The sequence below is a fragment of the Fulmarus glacialis genome, unplaced genomic scaffold (genome assembly GCF_000690835.1).
Source record: "Fulmarus glacialis isolate BGI_N327 unplaced genomic scaffold, ASM69083v1 scaffold12324, whole genome shotgun sequence".
Lineage (NCBI taxonomy): Eukaryota > Metazoa > Chordata > Aves > Procellariiformes > Procellariidae > Fulmarus > Fulmarus glacialis.
In genome coordinates, this window is record NW_009208756.1 from 39,394 (window position 1) to 53,699 (window position 14,306).

Consider the following 14,306-nt stretch of genomic DNA (forward strand, 5'->3'; position numbering starts at 1 on the left):
AAAGGGCAATGGGGAGAGAGATCACAGAACCGCACCTCTATTTGGACTCTTTCAAAATGCTTATTTTGAGACTGTACCTTGGAGACAGAAAACAAGTTACTTTAGTTATAGATAGTGAAACTTAACTATCCTGTTATTTTCAGCTTTGTAACAGCATGAAGCTTTACGAGCATGTACATTCCAGCAGGCACAGATACTGCTTTGTTTCAACAACATGAAAAATACAAAGGAGTCCTTAGTGTGATATAAATCACATGAGATTTCACTACATACCCAAGAGAAACCCAGAAACACCTGCAATCAACATGAAGCAGCAGGAAGGCAGGGCGTACTCACAGCATTAGTGGGTTTTTTAGATCGAACTTTGGATTTGTCTTTCTCTGGCTCCCCGGCATGTTCTCTCTTCTCGGGAAGTTTCACTGTGCTAAGCATTTCCTTTTCTGGTGCAACAGAAAAAAAAATCAGGGTATTAAAGTGTTTTAATGCTTAGCATTACTTGTTATTATTTATTTTATTTGTTATTACTTGTTAGACTGCATCACTCCAATTTATTTGTTGAATTACTTGTTATCCCATACACACACTTGTTTTAGTTCGCTTAAGGCAAGATTTGAACACCTGCGATGCTACAGAAGCCTGTATTATCAGAAAAACCAAGCATGCCATCACGAGCTAGCAATGACTATCACAGCCCACATTTTCTGAGTGGGTATTTTAAATCCCATTTAAATTAATTTAAATTAAATTATGAGTATCTTCATAAGCTAAGATTTTGTTTCCATGTGGTGTTAACAAATGTGGTTGAATTACTCCATCAGTTTTACAGCAGCATGTCACATGGAGACATGAAACAACACTACAGCTTCCTACGATGATCTTCACACTTCAGTTTCTTGTAGTGGTAGCTTTCATGATAACGTATCATCAAAGATGAGCATGCAGCAGAAGTGGCCTGACAAAGCAGCAGTTCCTCTACATTCTTACACTCCTACCTAATTTGGGCATGTATCTACTCAAGTCTTCATTCCTGACATTATAAAAAACCAAAAAACCACACACCCAAATCCATACAACAGAGTGTGGAGAATCCTAGGGGGCTCTGGTGCTGAAGACAAGGGGGCAATGATGTTCTTAGCTAAAGTTACAAGTGAGCTAGAGACCTTTACACCTGGACATGAGACAGTCCGAAGTCTTGGGAGTCTGAGAGCTAACAAAGATATTAAAGAGAAGAGTCTATCAGAAATTTATGCATTAAAAAACTGTCTAGAGCTTTTTCCTTCTACACTTCAGGGTGAAAAAAGAAAAAAGGTTAATGCCTTGACACTCCTTAAAGAAAAAAGTTATCAAATTAAAAAAGACCACAATCTACACAAATTCTTGAAACAAAAAATTTTGAACGAACAAAGGAGACTGACAAACTGCTTAATCAATCTCACTTATTAAGTAGTTGTAAATAGCTCCTATATTTGCTTTGCCATGTTATTTGTCAACAAGCTTATTCTTCTGTTTGATGGCATTAAACATTTCTTCTCCATCTGAAATTATTATTTCTTAGGGACGGATAACAACAGACTCAGGACTATTGATAGAAGCAATCTAAAAATCGTATTATGGGAGCTTAATGGTAAAGTTCACAACATCCTATCTTTTGCCTTCACCTAGTGGATTGACGCTAGCTATTTAAAATACAAAATAGAAATATGACTCAAATCTCATTTCTGATTGCTCCATAAGAGACACTGAAGTTTAAGAAAACAGAAGTTGGTTTTTTTTTTTTTAAACTGAAAATATCTTCTTCTCTAAGAAAACTCAACCACTTACAAAACAAAGATTTCAAAGCCATAAAAGAACTTTTACAATAAATTCCAATTTTAAAATTAAGTTAACAGAAGTATTTTTTTAAAATACTTTGCATTGTTCCAACTGCTGAATTTAACTCTGGTCTTAAAACAAGTTTGTAGAAAGTAACAGAAATTCCATTCACATTTTGTTTCACTCCCCACTTGCCACTCACCATTTTCACACTTTGGAGGTGCACATCCCATTCTACGTCTCAGATTATGAGTTCTGGCTTCTGGAGAGTCAGATTCAGTTTTAATACTGGTTGCCTTAAGAAAGGGGGAAAAAAAAAAAAAAGAAAAGATCAGTAATGTCCTTAGATGGAACACTTTGGTTTTACACTTGTATTTGAGAAAATGTACACTACCATCTAAACTCACAGCTGCTTGCCCAAGTACAGACCCACAATTTTGGAATATACAGCTAGCCACTGCATGGAATGCTGCAGGAAGGGCTGCATACCCGAAGAGATCCAACCTGCACTCAACTCCGCCCACCCCTCAGAGCTGCTTCGGCTCTGAAGAAGGGAAAAGGCTGGTTATGTCCAACACTCAGAGTTCTAACAAGAGCGTGCCTAGTAAGATCTAAATAATTCTCTGCAAGTCTCTACAGTTGAGTAACTTTAGTGGCAGACCCTGCAAGGTTTTAAAATACACATTTCAGTACTCTCAAGAGCTGAGAAAAGAACTGGGGGGGGGGGGGGGGGGGGCCCGCAGGAAGACAATTTTGACTTCCAAATTAAAAACAAAACTTCTTCATACAATTCTTAGTCCACTCTGATAAATGCCAAGAGAGGACTGCAAAGGTTCAGAGAACAAGCTGATGTGAGACACAAACACTTCACTGATGTACAATGGAGGTCTTAAAACTTGTAACCTGACTTGTTCTAGGAAAAAGCCAGGCAGATGGAAGTTAGATAAAGACTTTCAGGACTTCATTTAAACTCAAAGAACCACTTTATACTTACAAACAAATAAATAAATCTAAAAAGGCAACCTGAATTTCTGAAATACTTGTATTCAATTTAAAAAAAAGAGTTCAGAGAGAAATAACACAGGGAACAACCTGGAGAGATTTGAAAGGAGATTCTACAAAAAGCCTGTGCCAATAACAATACCATTTTTTTAGTTTGATTTCAGTAGAACTTGGTAAGAATTAAAGGAGCAAGAAACTTTGGGCTTTCATAGATCATCTTTTACTCTTGAGAAGCAGAACATACTCCGGTCTTCTAAGCAGGGAACTCCGTGTATTGTGGAGCGTTCAACACAAAATAATTTCCATTTAATTCTTATATTTCTTCCCTGAAGTTTTGAGACTGTGGAGAACAATTCTCAAATCCCTCAGCGAAAATACAGGTTTCTCCAACACTGTATTTTTTTTAAGCCTAATTTCTTAAGGAAATGAGGACATGCAACCACTCTCTTGCTACTCACACAAGTCAGTCCACTATCAACCACTCCCTGCACCCCAAGTAATAGGACTTGTTGGCCTATCTCTACAAACATGACTTCCAGCCTGAACGCATCACCAGGTTTTCAAAGGGGCAGGGTTTGTTGTTGTTCTGTTTGGGTTTTTTTGGTAGGCTTGTTTGTTTGTTTTGGATTTTTACAGAGGTGGTTTTGACATTATTTCCCCTTCATTTTTGGTGTTCTCTTTGTCCAAATTACCGCCTCCATGAGAGCAGGCAGAGGTCCCATTGATTAAGATACGCAAAAAAAAAAGCTGTTCATTATATTTAGTAATACTGAATCAGGATCAGTTTGCACTGATCCTCAAGCAATACAGTTACAGATGCCCCATCTTCTGCATCTTTAACTTCTGTGAGTCATGTCCGTATTCTGTGCTTAAGCCTATATTTAGCTTCACAAGAGTAGCTCTTTTTTTCAGCCTTAGCCTTTTAGCGTATCGATTCATCTCACTTTCGCTTCCGCAACATTGTTCTGGTCTTTCACATTTTTCTACATCAAGCATCTAAATCCTTTGCATTTCAAAACCAGCCTATGACTGTCATTGCCCTTTTCCTTTCCAATTATGAACATTTTCTCCTACGTGTTTACTAAACAGGTAGGAAAGGGCAAGGTAAAACTGTATGCACCTTACAATTGCAAAATAACACTTATCCCACATGCTGTATTTTTTGCTAATAAGAATAATTTACAGTACTTTCCTGTAGTTCACTTATTTTAAAGGTTTATAGTAGATGGTTAGCCTTTGAAAAGCAGGAAATGTCAAACTGGTAAACATGAGAATGAACTTAGGTTTTACAATTTAAGACACTGACAAATCCTTGTACATCTCATTAGACCAAAAAGTCGAGACACATTAACCAAACATTACTACTTCGCAACCAGGTCAGCGCAAAAATCAACTGTGTGTAGCTTCAATGAAGAATAAAATGGATTTCATCAGCTTGGCTGACTTTGTACTGAAATGGAACAGAAACACTCACATTAACAAATCTTAACTTTTGGAAATCATTGTCTTAAAGTACTACAGCTCCTTCCTAAGTCTAAGGAGGAGCGAGTAAGTCCATGCTGCTTAATTCAGCCTTAGCTCTGTATGTTTCAATTCTATTCTTAAACAAGTATTTTCTTTCCACAAAAATTAGGTGTATGACATCAGTAGTGCTCAGGGAAAGACATTTTGGCTAAGAAATGACAAAAATATGCACTCTTTGTTAGTCAATGTCACCTGACACCATTGTCAGAGAAACAGATAAAATTTTAGTGTATATTTGCCCCACTGTTAATCTTTAAAGGATACGTGAGAACTAGCATCTTTCAACCACAGGCAGATACTTCAAATGGAAAGTTTCAGGTCAAACTACTGAGGTTTTCTCAGAATTATATACCTACTTGTAACCGAGTATTTGAGAGGAAAAGCTTTAGAAAACCTTAATTGTAACTTATTAACCAAGAATAATTATAGGCAGAATTTGCAACAAGTAAGCTGTACTACTTAGTAATAATAAAGACCAAGACTAGAACAATGGGAGTTAATAGAGAATCTGAAATGAACTTAAATAGAAAGAAATCTGGGTTATAAACAAAGAGAGTCAATCATGACCTTCCTAACTCATGATGTCACCACTAATAAGACCGTCTCCTGGGAATAAGCCTCCCCTACTCTTCATCTGCTCAAACAAAAGAAATAGTAAACTCTCTGAAGGGAGGAACATCAGTCTGGAAGGACTGAAGTCACAGTAGAACAGTCTTCCAGCAAAGGAGACACATAGTGATCTCCTAAAATATGTCTTCACAGGAGAACTCTATGCAGATATAATCAATAAATTTTATGCTTATCCAAACAAATATAATTTCTTAAGCATATGTAAGAGTAATCCTGTTTGATTGTACAGAACCATACTGACTTAATGTTACACAATTTTTTCCTTACATTACATGGTGAATGTATAGCAAATTGATAGAACTCAGAGTAAAAAATTAAATACAACAGTGCTAATGTTGTAATAAAAACCTTCTCTGCTCTAACATCTGGCTTCAACTCATGAAAGATTTACAGAAACCTCCCAACAGATTTAAAGAATAACTACTGTTTACTGCCTGTCCTCTGAGGAAATGACAGAGATCAAAGCTGCAAAAGACAAGCTTCATTTCTAGAATTTGTCACCTGTATTTTAACCTATGAGCCCCATATTATTTATAATTATGCTAAAAACATTTTATAGCATACACACTCATAACTACCGTATAAGTGGAACACCTTCAGTACAAAAGCCTGTCACAACTCCCAAGCATAGTAACACACTTTTTGAAGTATCACACAATCCTTACCATATTATAGTTTATGCATTTATAAATATTTACATATGTTTAACAATGACAAAGAAAAAGTTAAACAGCTCTTTATTATGCATATACATTTAGCGATCTGATTTAAATGAAATTTGTCCTGTAACTTAACTAAAACCTGTTGTGCCATATTGCTAGGCAAACTATCACCGCATTACGATTTCAAGCTCGGTCACCACAGAGCATTTACCCATATAAAGACAGATTCTCTCACCTCTGCTCTTAGGCGTTTTGCTCGACGAGCAGGTGGACAAGTTTCAGATGGCTGAACAGACTGTCTCTGTGGAATATCATGGGGCTTATATTCCTTGTCCTTTGTGTCACTGGTGAGATCTGGTTTCTGCAAGCACTAAAGAGACACAATTTGATTACTTAATTTCTGCCTCCGCTTCTAATAAAAACTTTGTGTAGAAAAGTTTCCTAGCTAATGTGAAAGAATGTAGACAGGGCTTTAATAATTACAGTGCTGAGTTAATAAAAACAGTTAGTATTTATGACAATTGTAACATTACCTATTTGAACAAGTCACAAAATCACTTTTTCCTGCCTTTTTACTGAATGCAATAACCATAATAAAGGATCTTAAATAAAGCTGAAGTCATCCTTTAAATTTTATGAGTACCAAACATTCCTCTATGGGAATACCAATACCAATTCTTCTAGTAGATGGTGCTTTTGGAGACTGTATCAACAGCATACTGGAAAGTGCTATAGTGTCCTCAGGTTGCATTACTGTAATGCTAAAGTACAAAGCAATATAAAAGTAAATTACAGCCTATCATACATCCCCGTCTTAAATGAAATATGATTTTGTCTGAAGAACATTGCAGAAGTTACATTCCTTGTATATTTTGGAGAGGACAACACTGCTGCATGAATAAAGTGCAGAAGGGAAGAAGAAGATGCAAGAACAGTTTTAGTTCTTTCAAGTCACTGAATGAACACATTTAATTGCTGAAAACTGTGCATAGAATTGGCAAGAAAAGTAACAATTAATGACAATTCCAATTTTGTCAAGCCACACAACATTCAGTAACAGCAGACAAAATATAACAGTTTTTAATGAGTAAACAACGAATCCTGAAGAAAGAAAAAAGTCTTATGTTGTCAGAAAGTATTTCATATAAATTGCTGGATCCCCAGTTCCTCAGTTAACATCTGTTCCCACCACAAGCATTTTCTCAGCAAGAGAGAAACAGGACAGGAACTGCAAGAGGACCACTGCAGCGGCATAAGGACTAATGCTCTGTAGACAGCACAGAAATCAGACTTGCAGAAACAAATGATAGTCAGAAGGGGGGATGAAGGAGGAAAAAAGTGGTATTTTAGAAGACAAGTCCATGATGAAAGAAATGTGTATTTAACAAAAGAGAAATATCAGTCAAGGGTAGCAGGATATCATTACCTATAACCTACAGTCCACAACACTGCTCAAAGAAACCTCCAGAATTTCTATTTTATTTTCTATTTTATTTAGGACTGCTTTCGATCTCAGACTTTGTAAGCTCTAGACTTACTCTCTGAAAGCAAATGTCTGAATTAATTTCAACACACACAAATTAAATACACGCACAAAACCACCCAACTTCGCAGCTTACACACAGGAGCACTAAGTCCTGGCTGATGCTCAAAGTTGGGCATGCTCCTGTGCTGTGTACTTGGAGACCACAGAGCACTGCAGCTAGCTCTTCAGAAAAGCATGCTCCCTTAAAGCTCACACTGAAAGAAGATGATGTGAATTATTTCACATTAACATCAGTGGGTGAAAGTCACAAGTAACAATTTCTCAGGACAAAAAAAAATGGACAAGCAGAAAAGGCGAGTGAGTAGGAAAAATACAAAAATGAGAGAACAGAAAAGCAAATGAGACTAATGCTAAATAGAACACTGCCAAATTTAATGACTTTTGTAAATTCTGGTTCCCTGAATCATGTCCTCATGTGAAATCCAAACCTTTCACTAAAAAAATAGTTTCTACAACTTCTAGTAACAGAGGACATATGATCCGTGAAAGCAAGAATCTAGAAGACAAACAGCTTTTCCTAAACAAAAGGGCAATGAAACCTGGAAAGAAAAACAACAAATAGCATAACCTGCCTCACTTCAATGGAGTGTCCAAGCGAAAAAAAAAAAAAAAAAAAGAAAAAGAGCACTGTTCATTGAAAAAAAAGCCCAAAAGACATTTTCTGAATATTGAGGTTTACAACAACTATTTAAACAGAAACATTTCCCAGTGCCTCACTAATCTGAAGGCAAGGCAGTAGTATGAAATGGCTGTTAATTAACATTTTCAATTGTACCTAGAAGAAGAACTAGCAAGTGTAAGTCCTGTCTTAAGGATGGGGATTCCTCTGAACCCACTTTACTCCTAGACTGACCTAATCAACTGCAAGCATAGGTCTTTAACCAAGGACACTACCTGCTATTTCTTCAGTTCTTTCCTCTCCCAACTAGCAGAGACTTTTTGGTAAGGTTAAGCTTTATCAATAGTTTACCATAAGCTCATCCTACATACTGATCTAGATTGTGATCACAATCCCATATTCTGAGAAGATGGCTGCATATCTAATCCTTGAACTCCAAATGGTGGCAGAGAGTAAGTTAAAAGCCCATCAGCTGAAACCATTAAGTGGCAGCTCCTTCGCTAGGCAGTTGAAAAAGGCCTCCAGGATGTCAAAAGATGGAAAAAAATACAGGGATACAATTCATCTCTTCAGGTGTTTATGAAGTAGTAATTTACACATAAACAAATCACGCAGGCTCCCTGTACTTGCTGAACACAACTAGTCTATCCCTGCTATGTATCCACTTGAGCGTAAGAACCATCACACATAAGAGGTGCTTATTTTTCTCCAGTAACAATAAAGGGTCCTAGAGAACTCTCACACAGAAACATCTTTATTAGAGGCAGACACATATAAATCTTTGGACATATGAATCCCACTAGGACATTTACGCCTTAGTTTGGGAAAGATTCCAGACCCAGAATTACTGAACCCGTTGTATTCACTGACAAACAGATCACCACAAGACCATCTCTAGCCACCCCAAACTGTAGCTGCATTTTAAATCATGCAAACATCTGGGCAATACATCACCAAAGACGCATTGACAGAAGACTCTGGACACCTCAATTCATGTAGGGGGACATGTATCCCTCTGGGCATATAGCGTGATTTTGTAGTATCATACTGATGGTTACTATAGCTAAGAACATAAGTGAGGCACAGATCATAAGAACGAGTATACGAACGGGTTTGGCTCCAGAGTAGTTGCAGTAAACACTCAAGATCTGTCTAGTCCAATGTTTCAAGATAAGCATAAAATAAACACACCCCTGTGGAGAGCTGCTTTCAGTATTAGAAGCTGGCTGATTTAAGAAGTTTTTGCTGTTTGACTGAACAAGAGCTTTAATAAAAACATGCTATCTGTTCACCTCTGAGCAGCTCCAGATAGTTTCACTATTTTAGTATGTATATAGAAATATCTCCAGTTGGGATATAGAAATATCTCCAGTTGGGATATAGAAATATCTCCAGTTGGGATATTTGCAAAATAACTCCTGAAGCCAGTTTAACATATATTTAAGCCACACATAAACAAATTAATGCTATACACAGATCTGGATGAGATTTAAGTTATGGCATAGTCATCAGTGGAAACGACATCATTCCATATTTTCAGCTTTTGCAGAAAGAAGTCAATGAATATTGCAAGTACTACCAATTAAAAAAATTTCAAAAAAATCGGTGAATGCAAGCACTAATCTTTTACGGATGATCATCTTGGCCGCATGAAGACTTTCTCTCAAAAGGCTTGTTGAAATATCGCAAGAAGGAACCACACATCTCAAACTGACAGCTGTCAAATTGAATAGCTACATCTTCTCCAAAAATAAAAGTCACAGATGCTTAGATTCCCAGTAAAGCACTGAATAGACATACAATAAAATGGACACCTACACAAGAAGCATCTGGGAAAGCACCACTTACTGAGAACACATGGAAGAAAGCCAAAAAGAATCTCATCTGAGATTCTTCCTCAAAAATGTATTGCAAAACAAATTGGAAGTTGGAAGACAACATTGTCAGGACGAAAAAAAAAGTCATCAAATCTTAGAGTGAAAAGTGAGCTAAACCCAACATATTTCTGATTCTCTCAGTTCACTGAAAATACATGTCTCTGCCACATATGGGAGGGGAATATTTTAACAGCTGGGGGGGTGGGTGTGTGTTAAAAAAATTAAGTTAATCGTACATACATAGCTTTTCCAGAACTGCATCCGCTAAACACATCAGTTTGGAACAAATGTCAGGTGCCCATTGCAAGAGAGAGCTTGGAAAGTTACATTTGAAAAGAAGCATGACCTCATTTGAGAAGGCTTTTCTCTTCTACAAGGGTCCACTACTGAGAAAACCATGAATGTAAACATCAACTGTGTGATAAGACACTCGCATGGGGAGTGTGGTACCATATTAACTGTTTTACAACTTTTAATTAGATCTTTCCCTGTGCAATTGCACCTCAAATACATGAAAGCAAAGCGAGGCGTCACAAAACACATCAGCTTCAAAAAAAAAGAGAATCCACAGTTTTCAGAACTAATAAAAATGCAAAGTTTTCACTGAAATGCCTTCAGAAAATGGTGTTGCTTTCCATTGCTTAACATCAATGTGTTTGAGGCAAGGCAAAATATTTTTGCTAGAGCAGTTTCCCCAGCACGAAGATTTTTATCTTCAACTCTATTTTGTTCTTATCCTCCATTTGTAAAACACTCAAACCTACATAAGTTAAATGAAACCTACATAAAGTTTTCTGAAGGGTTTGCACAATCTAGCTGTTCTTCACTGAAAAAAATGAATCATCACTAGCTAAGTAAAAAGCCTTCAATTCCAACCTTTCTTGACTTATGTCAAATCCCTCCCTCATTTTGGTAGCTTTATGTAAAAGGCTAGTGTTGATCTCTGTAGATTAAGACATGCTTGTAACAGTATTCGGGCTTTCACTGCTTAAAAAAGGTCAATATTCCACTCTTTAAAAGATCATCATGGTAAGAGTGTTGGAAACTGCAACCTATTTTGGTTCTCCAAATAAATGACTGCTGCTCTGTAAGAAAAGCCCTATTCTTCACTAGAGATTACGCTGCTTCCACTCTGAACCAACCCTGAATTTGTTTTAATGGTCAAATCTAAGCAGGAAGGATGAAGATTTAAGCTTGAAAGAAGCCAAAAGCCATACCGTTAACTACACTGCAACATCCATGAAGCCTTCTTGAACTTGGACACCCTTAATGAAAGCAAGATGAGTTACTGCCACAAAACTGCCATGGTTTTATATAGTCCCTCAATCACTCTATATACAAGTGATACAGACCATAGCACTCTTGTATCAGAGAGATGGACCTATAATGATCTGTGAATAAAGTATTTCGCATTTGACAAAACAGCATTAAAGAAATCGTTATAGGAAGGCTGAATGTCTGTTATCACGATGCTTCCGTAAACTGTGGAGAGAAAATACCAAAAGGTAGTATTCAAAGCAGTCAGTAAGAGGTTACCTTGAAGAGTAATTCTAAAAACTTCACTTTTGATTAAAAGCTTGCCTATGGCTTTCTGAATTGCTTGCATCAACACTACAGATTGCATCTTGTCACCTGCACGCCATAAAGCATAAAATGCAGTCTTTGGAAACGTTCCATCAATAAATAAAAAATAACAGACTGGCTGCTAAATTAATTGGACTTCAGTTAGCTTCAGTGTAGCTTACCAATAGGCTTGCTCCAGACTGGAATAAGTTGTAAGGATACAGAATGCGCTCGTAATGCGCACGGATGTGAGAACCCACAGCTTTGCCAGGAGCGAATCCCATCCTAGTGGCTATTTTGGTCCATTTTCTCTCCTTGCAAACTACATCAAATCCTCCTTCTTCTGCAACTAGCTAAAAAGTGAAAACAAAACAGTCATATATTTAATACTAAAATTATCATCATTTAAGGAAAGCACTGCTAGTTTAAAAGAAAAGACAATACCACAATTGCTATTTTAAACCAGAAAAACATAGATTAAACCCCTCTCCCTGCCCGCCCCCCCCACCCCCTCCAAAAAACCCAACCACAAACAACCCAAACCAAAACATGAAAGTTGTTTATAAAGCTATAACTGGATCATGTAAGATATAACCTATTCGGGAAGTGTAAACTTGTTGAATTACTTTACAAACAAGTCAGCACCTTTATTAAATGACCAAACAGTAATTCAGCCTACTTTTGAGAATTTGTCTGGCTGCAATTTGTCACGCCTCTACTTTGTGTTCCAACATGACTTTTTAGCACAGTACAATCAGTTCTTCTCAGTGGAACAAGTACTATGAAATACGCTCAAAATCAACAAAATAAAAACTAACCTAAACATAAAGAAACAGAGAGAACATACCCTTGGGGTCAGTGAATACCATCCCTTGCTATCAGAATACGTAAACTTCTCCAGAAGTTTAACAAGCTTCATCCTAAAAGTAATTGGATTTTTTCTCCCATATTGCTAATGGAAAAATGTTCTTCTCACTGCTGTCACTGTTCAGACGCTTCCTTCAGTTAAGCCTAAGTTTATTCTTGACCAGTTTGTATCCAAGTTCAAATTTAAAGAAGAGCTGGAAATTTAATTTTATCTCCTAGCTCACGTGAAAACTCCCACAATACTGTATTTCCTACTATTTTGTCACATTAGCTATGTTAGGTTAAACAAAGTAATACCTTTTCCAGCTTAGATATACCCCAAAATTTCCCTTGAACAACTGTGACACCATCCCAGAAACTGAGATAACACAACATCGTTTTAGGAAGAGTTTCTCCCTTGTAACAGTCCTACCCTGTTAAGCTGAAATAAATCCAAGATCTTCCTCTCCACATGTGGAATTTTCAGCGTACATCCTTGAAGCTCCCAAAACTTTGCAATCTGGTCCAGAAAATTCAGCTTTACACGAGTTTGGGCCTGAAAAAAAACAAAAAAAATGAACTGCATACTAAATGCAGATTAAGCAGTGTTTATAATGTTGCAGCCTCAGTTGCCTGCCTGGCTTTTCCCTCTGCAAGTGTAATTTTGCATTCTTCCCTCTCGTCATATGCAGGAAAAAAAAATTCCATACAGATACCGCCAGTCTTTCCTCAAGTAATTTTTTGTTAACTTTTACTGCATTTAGAAAAGTACTTTCTGACAACAGAGAAGCAATGAGTTATTACTGCTAAAAACTACCTAAACTAGCTGCATTGCTAGGATTTATTACATTTATTACATTAATAGTTTGTTACAATTTGGTTTATTTGTAATAAACCAAAAAGAAACCAATGGTTTTGGTTTATTACAAAAAAAAACCCCACCCACACACCACAGAAACAAACCAACCAACCCCCCAAAAACACACCAAAAAAGGGGTTTTTTTTGTTAGCCCTTTTCACTCCCAACTGCATTGGTTTCATTTTTATGGCTATAAACCAGTCAGGGCAAGGAAAGCCAACTAGTCTGTTTGCACAGCAATTCACACAGAAAGATAATTGGACTGTTGCTGTGTTAAAGTAGTAGCTTAGCCTTTAATTCTGACACATTTCATTGTTATCACATTTTCTATTCTTAAGGTAAAAAATGGCCATGTCTATTCAGACTAGCTTGCTCTTAAACTCCAGAGAGTCTGAACCAGCTTGCATCCACACAAATCCCTTTCTTTTTTAGCATCCGAAGCCAGTGTTCGAGCACTTACCCTGGCACTTCACATAACCACATCAGGACTTTAGAAAGCAAGCATCATGAGAAAAATCAGGCAGGCAAAGAGTCACCGTCATTCCAATTCGTACCAGTAGCAAGCTCACCAGGACTCCTCGCCACTCCCTTCTTCTAGTCTGAATTCATGAAAGCAGTGAATGAAAGTGCTTGCGAACAGCAAGTTTCGCACCAACTGAATCCAGATTTTGTAATTGTTTCTTCCAAATGGCTTGTTATTTTTAAAACACTCTGTAAATGTTTCATCTCTTCTACTTTTAAAAGATGCTGTATGCGTGCAAAATGCAGACACAAATCTATGGCACTTGAGACTGAGTTTAACCACTTATAAGCACCTCTGTGTGGAAAAGGCCTGAATTATGTTCCTTTAATGACTATTAACTTTACTTTTTATGGTTGGTATGTTTTTAACTAGGTTCTGAAACAGACGAATTTCTGTGCTAATTAAAAACTGATGTTCAGAGGACCTGAGTGCTGCCAGCTCAAGTCAAACACAGCTCATGGTCAAGCCACTGGAAAACACCACCTCTCAAAAAAACATTTAAACGTTTTGGAGCAGAAGCAATGTTCAGCTTTACAGTTTACCTCTAGTTCATTGAGCCTCTGGATTCTTGGTGTGAAGTGAAGCTTATCGACATCACATGCAAATGGAGGCTGCCAGTCCTGGAAAAACAAAAGAGCTTCATCAAAAGACCAGGCAAATGAAGGAAACTTCTCTATATGCCAGTCAAAAGCCAGGTAAGCCCGAAGCACAGAAGAGGTCTCCGTGGTTTCCAAGCCCTCCTCAGCCCTACGTGGTGCAGCACGTGCCCCCCCAGCACACGGCAGGATCCCAGCAGGGAGGCTGCCCAGCACCTCCCCGCAGGCGAGGGCTGCATCCCAGCCT

The 14,306-nt window shown here is 37.5% G+C and overlaps 1 protein-coding gene across 1 annotated transcript in view; it reads right to left on the bottom strand.

Moving 5' to 3' along the window:
• Positions 1 to 14,083, bottom strand: part of KDM5B (lysine (K)-specific demethylase 5B) — a gene marked incomplete at its 5' end in the record, with an annotated part of 44,517 nt that extends 30,434 nt beyond the window's left edge. Inside the window, 6 exons of the mRNA XM_009576604.1 lie at positions 337 to 440; positions 2,015 to 2,108; positions 5,866 to 6,000; positions 11,418 to 11,588; positions 12,515 to 12,637; positions 14,006 to 14,083. Of these exons, the coding sequence (XP_009574899.1) occupies positions 337 to 440; positions 2,015 to 2,108; positions 5,866 to 6,000; positions 11,418 to 11,588; positions 12,515 to 12,637; positions 14,006 to 14,083 (705 nt within the window). The remainder of the gene's footprint in view (positions 1 to 336; positions 441 to 2,014; positions 2,109 to 5,865; positions 6,001 to 11,417; positions 11,589 to 12,514; positions 12,638 to 14,005) is intronic.
• Between the last annotated feature and the right edge of the window lie 223 nt (positions 14,084 to 14,306).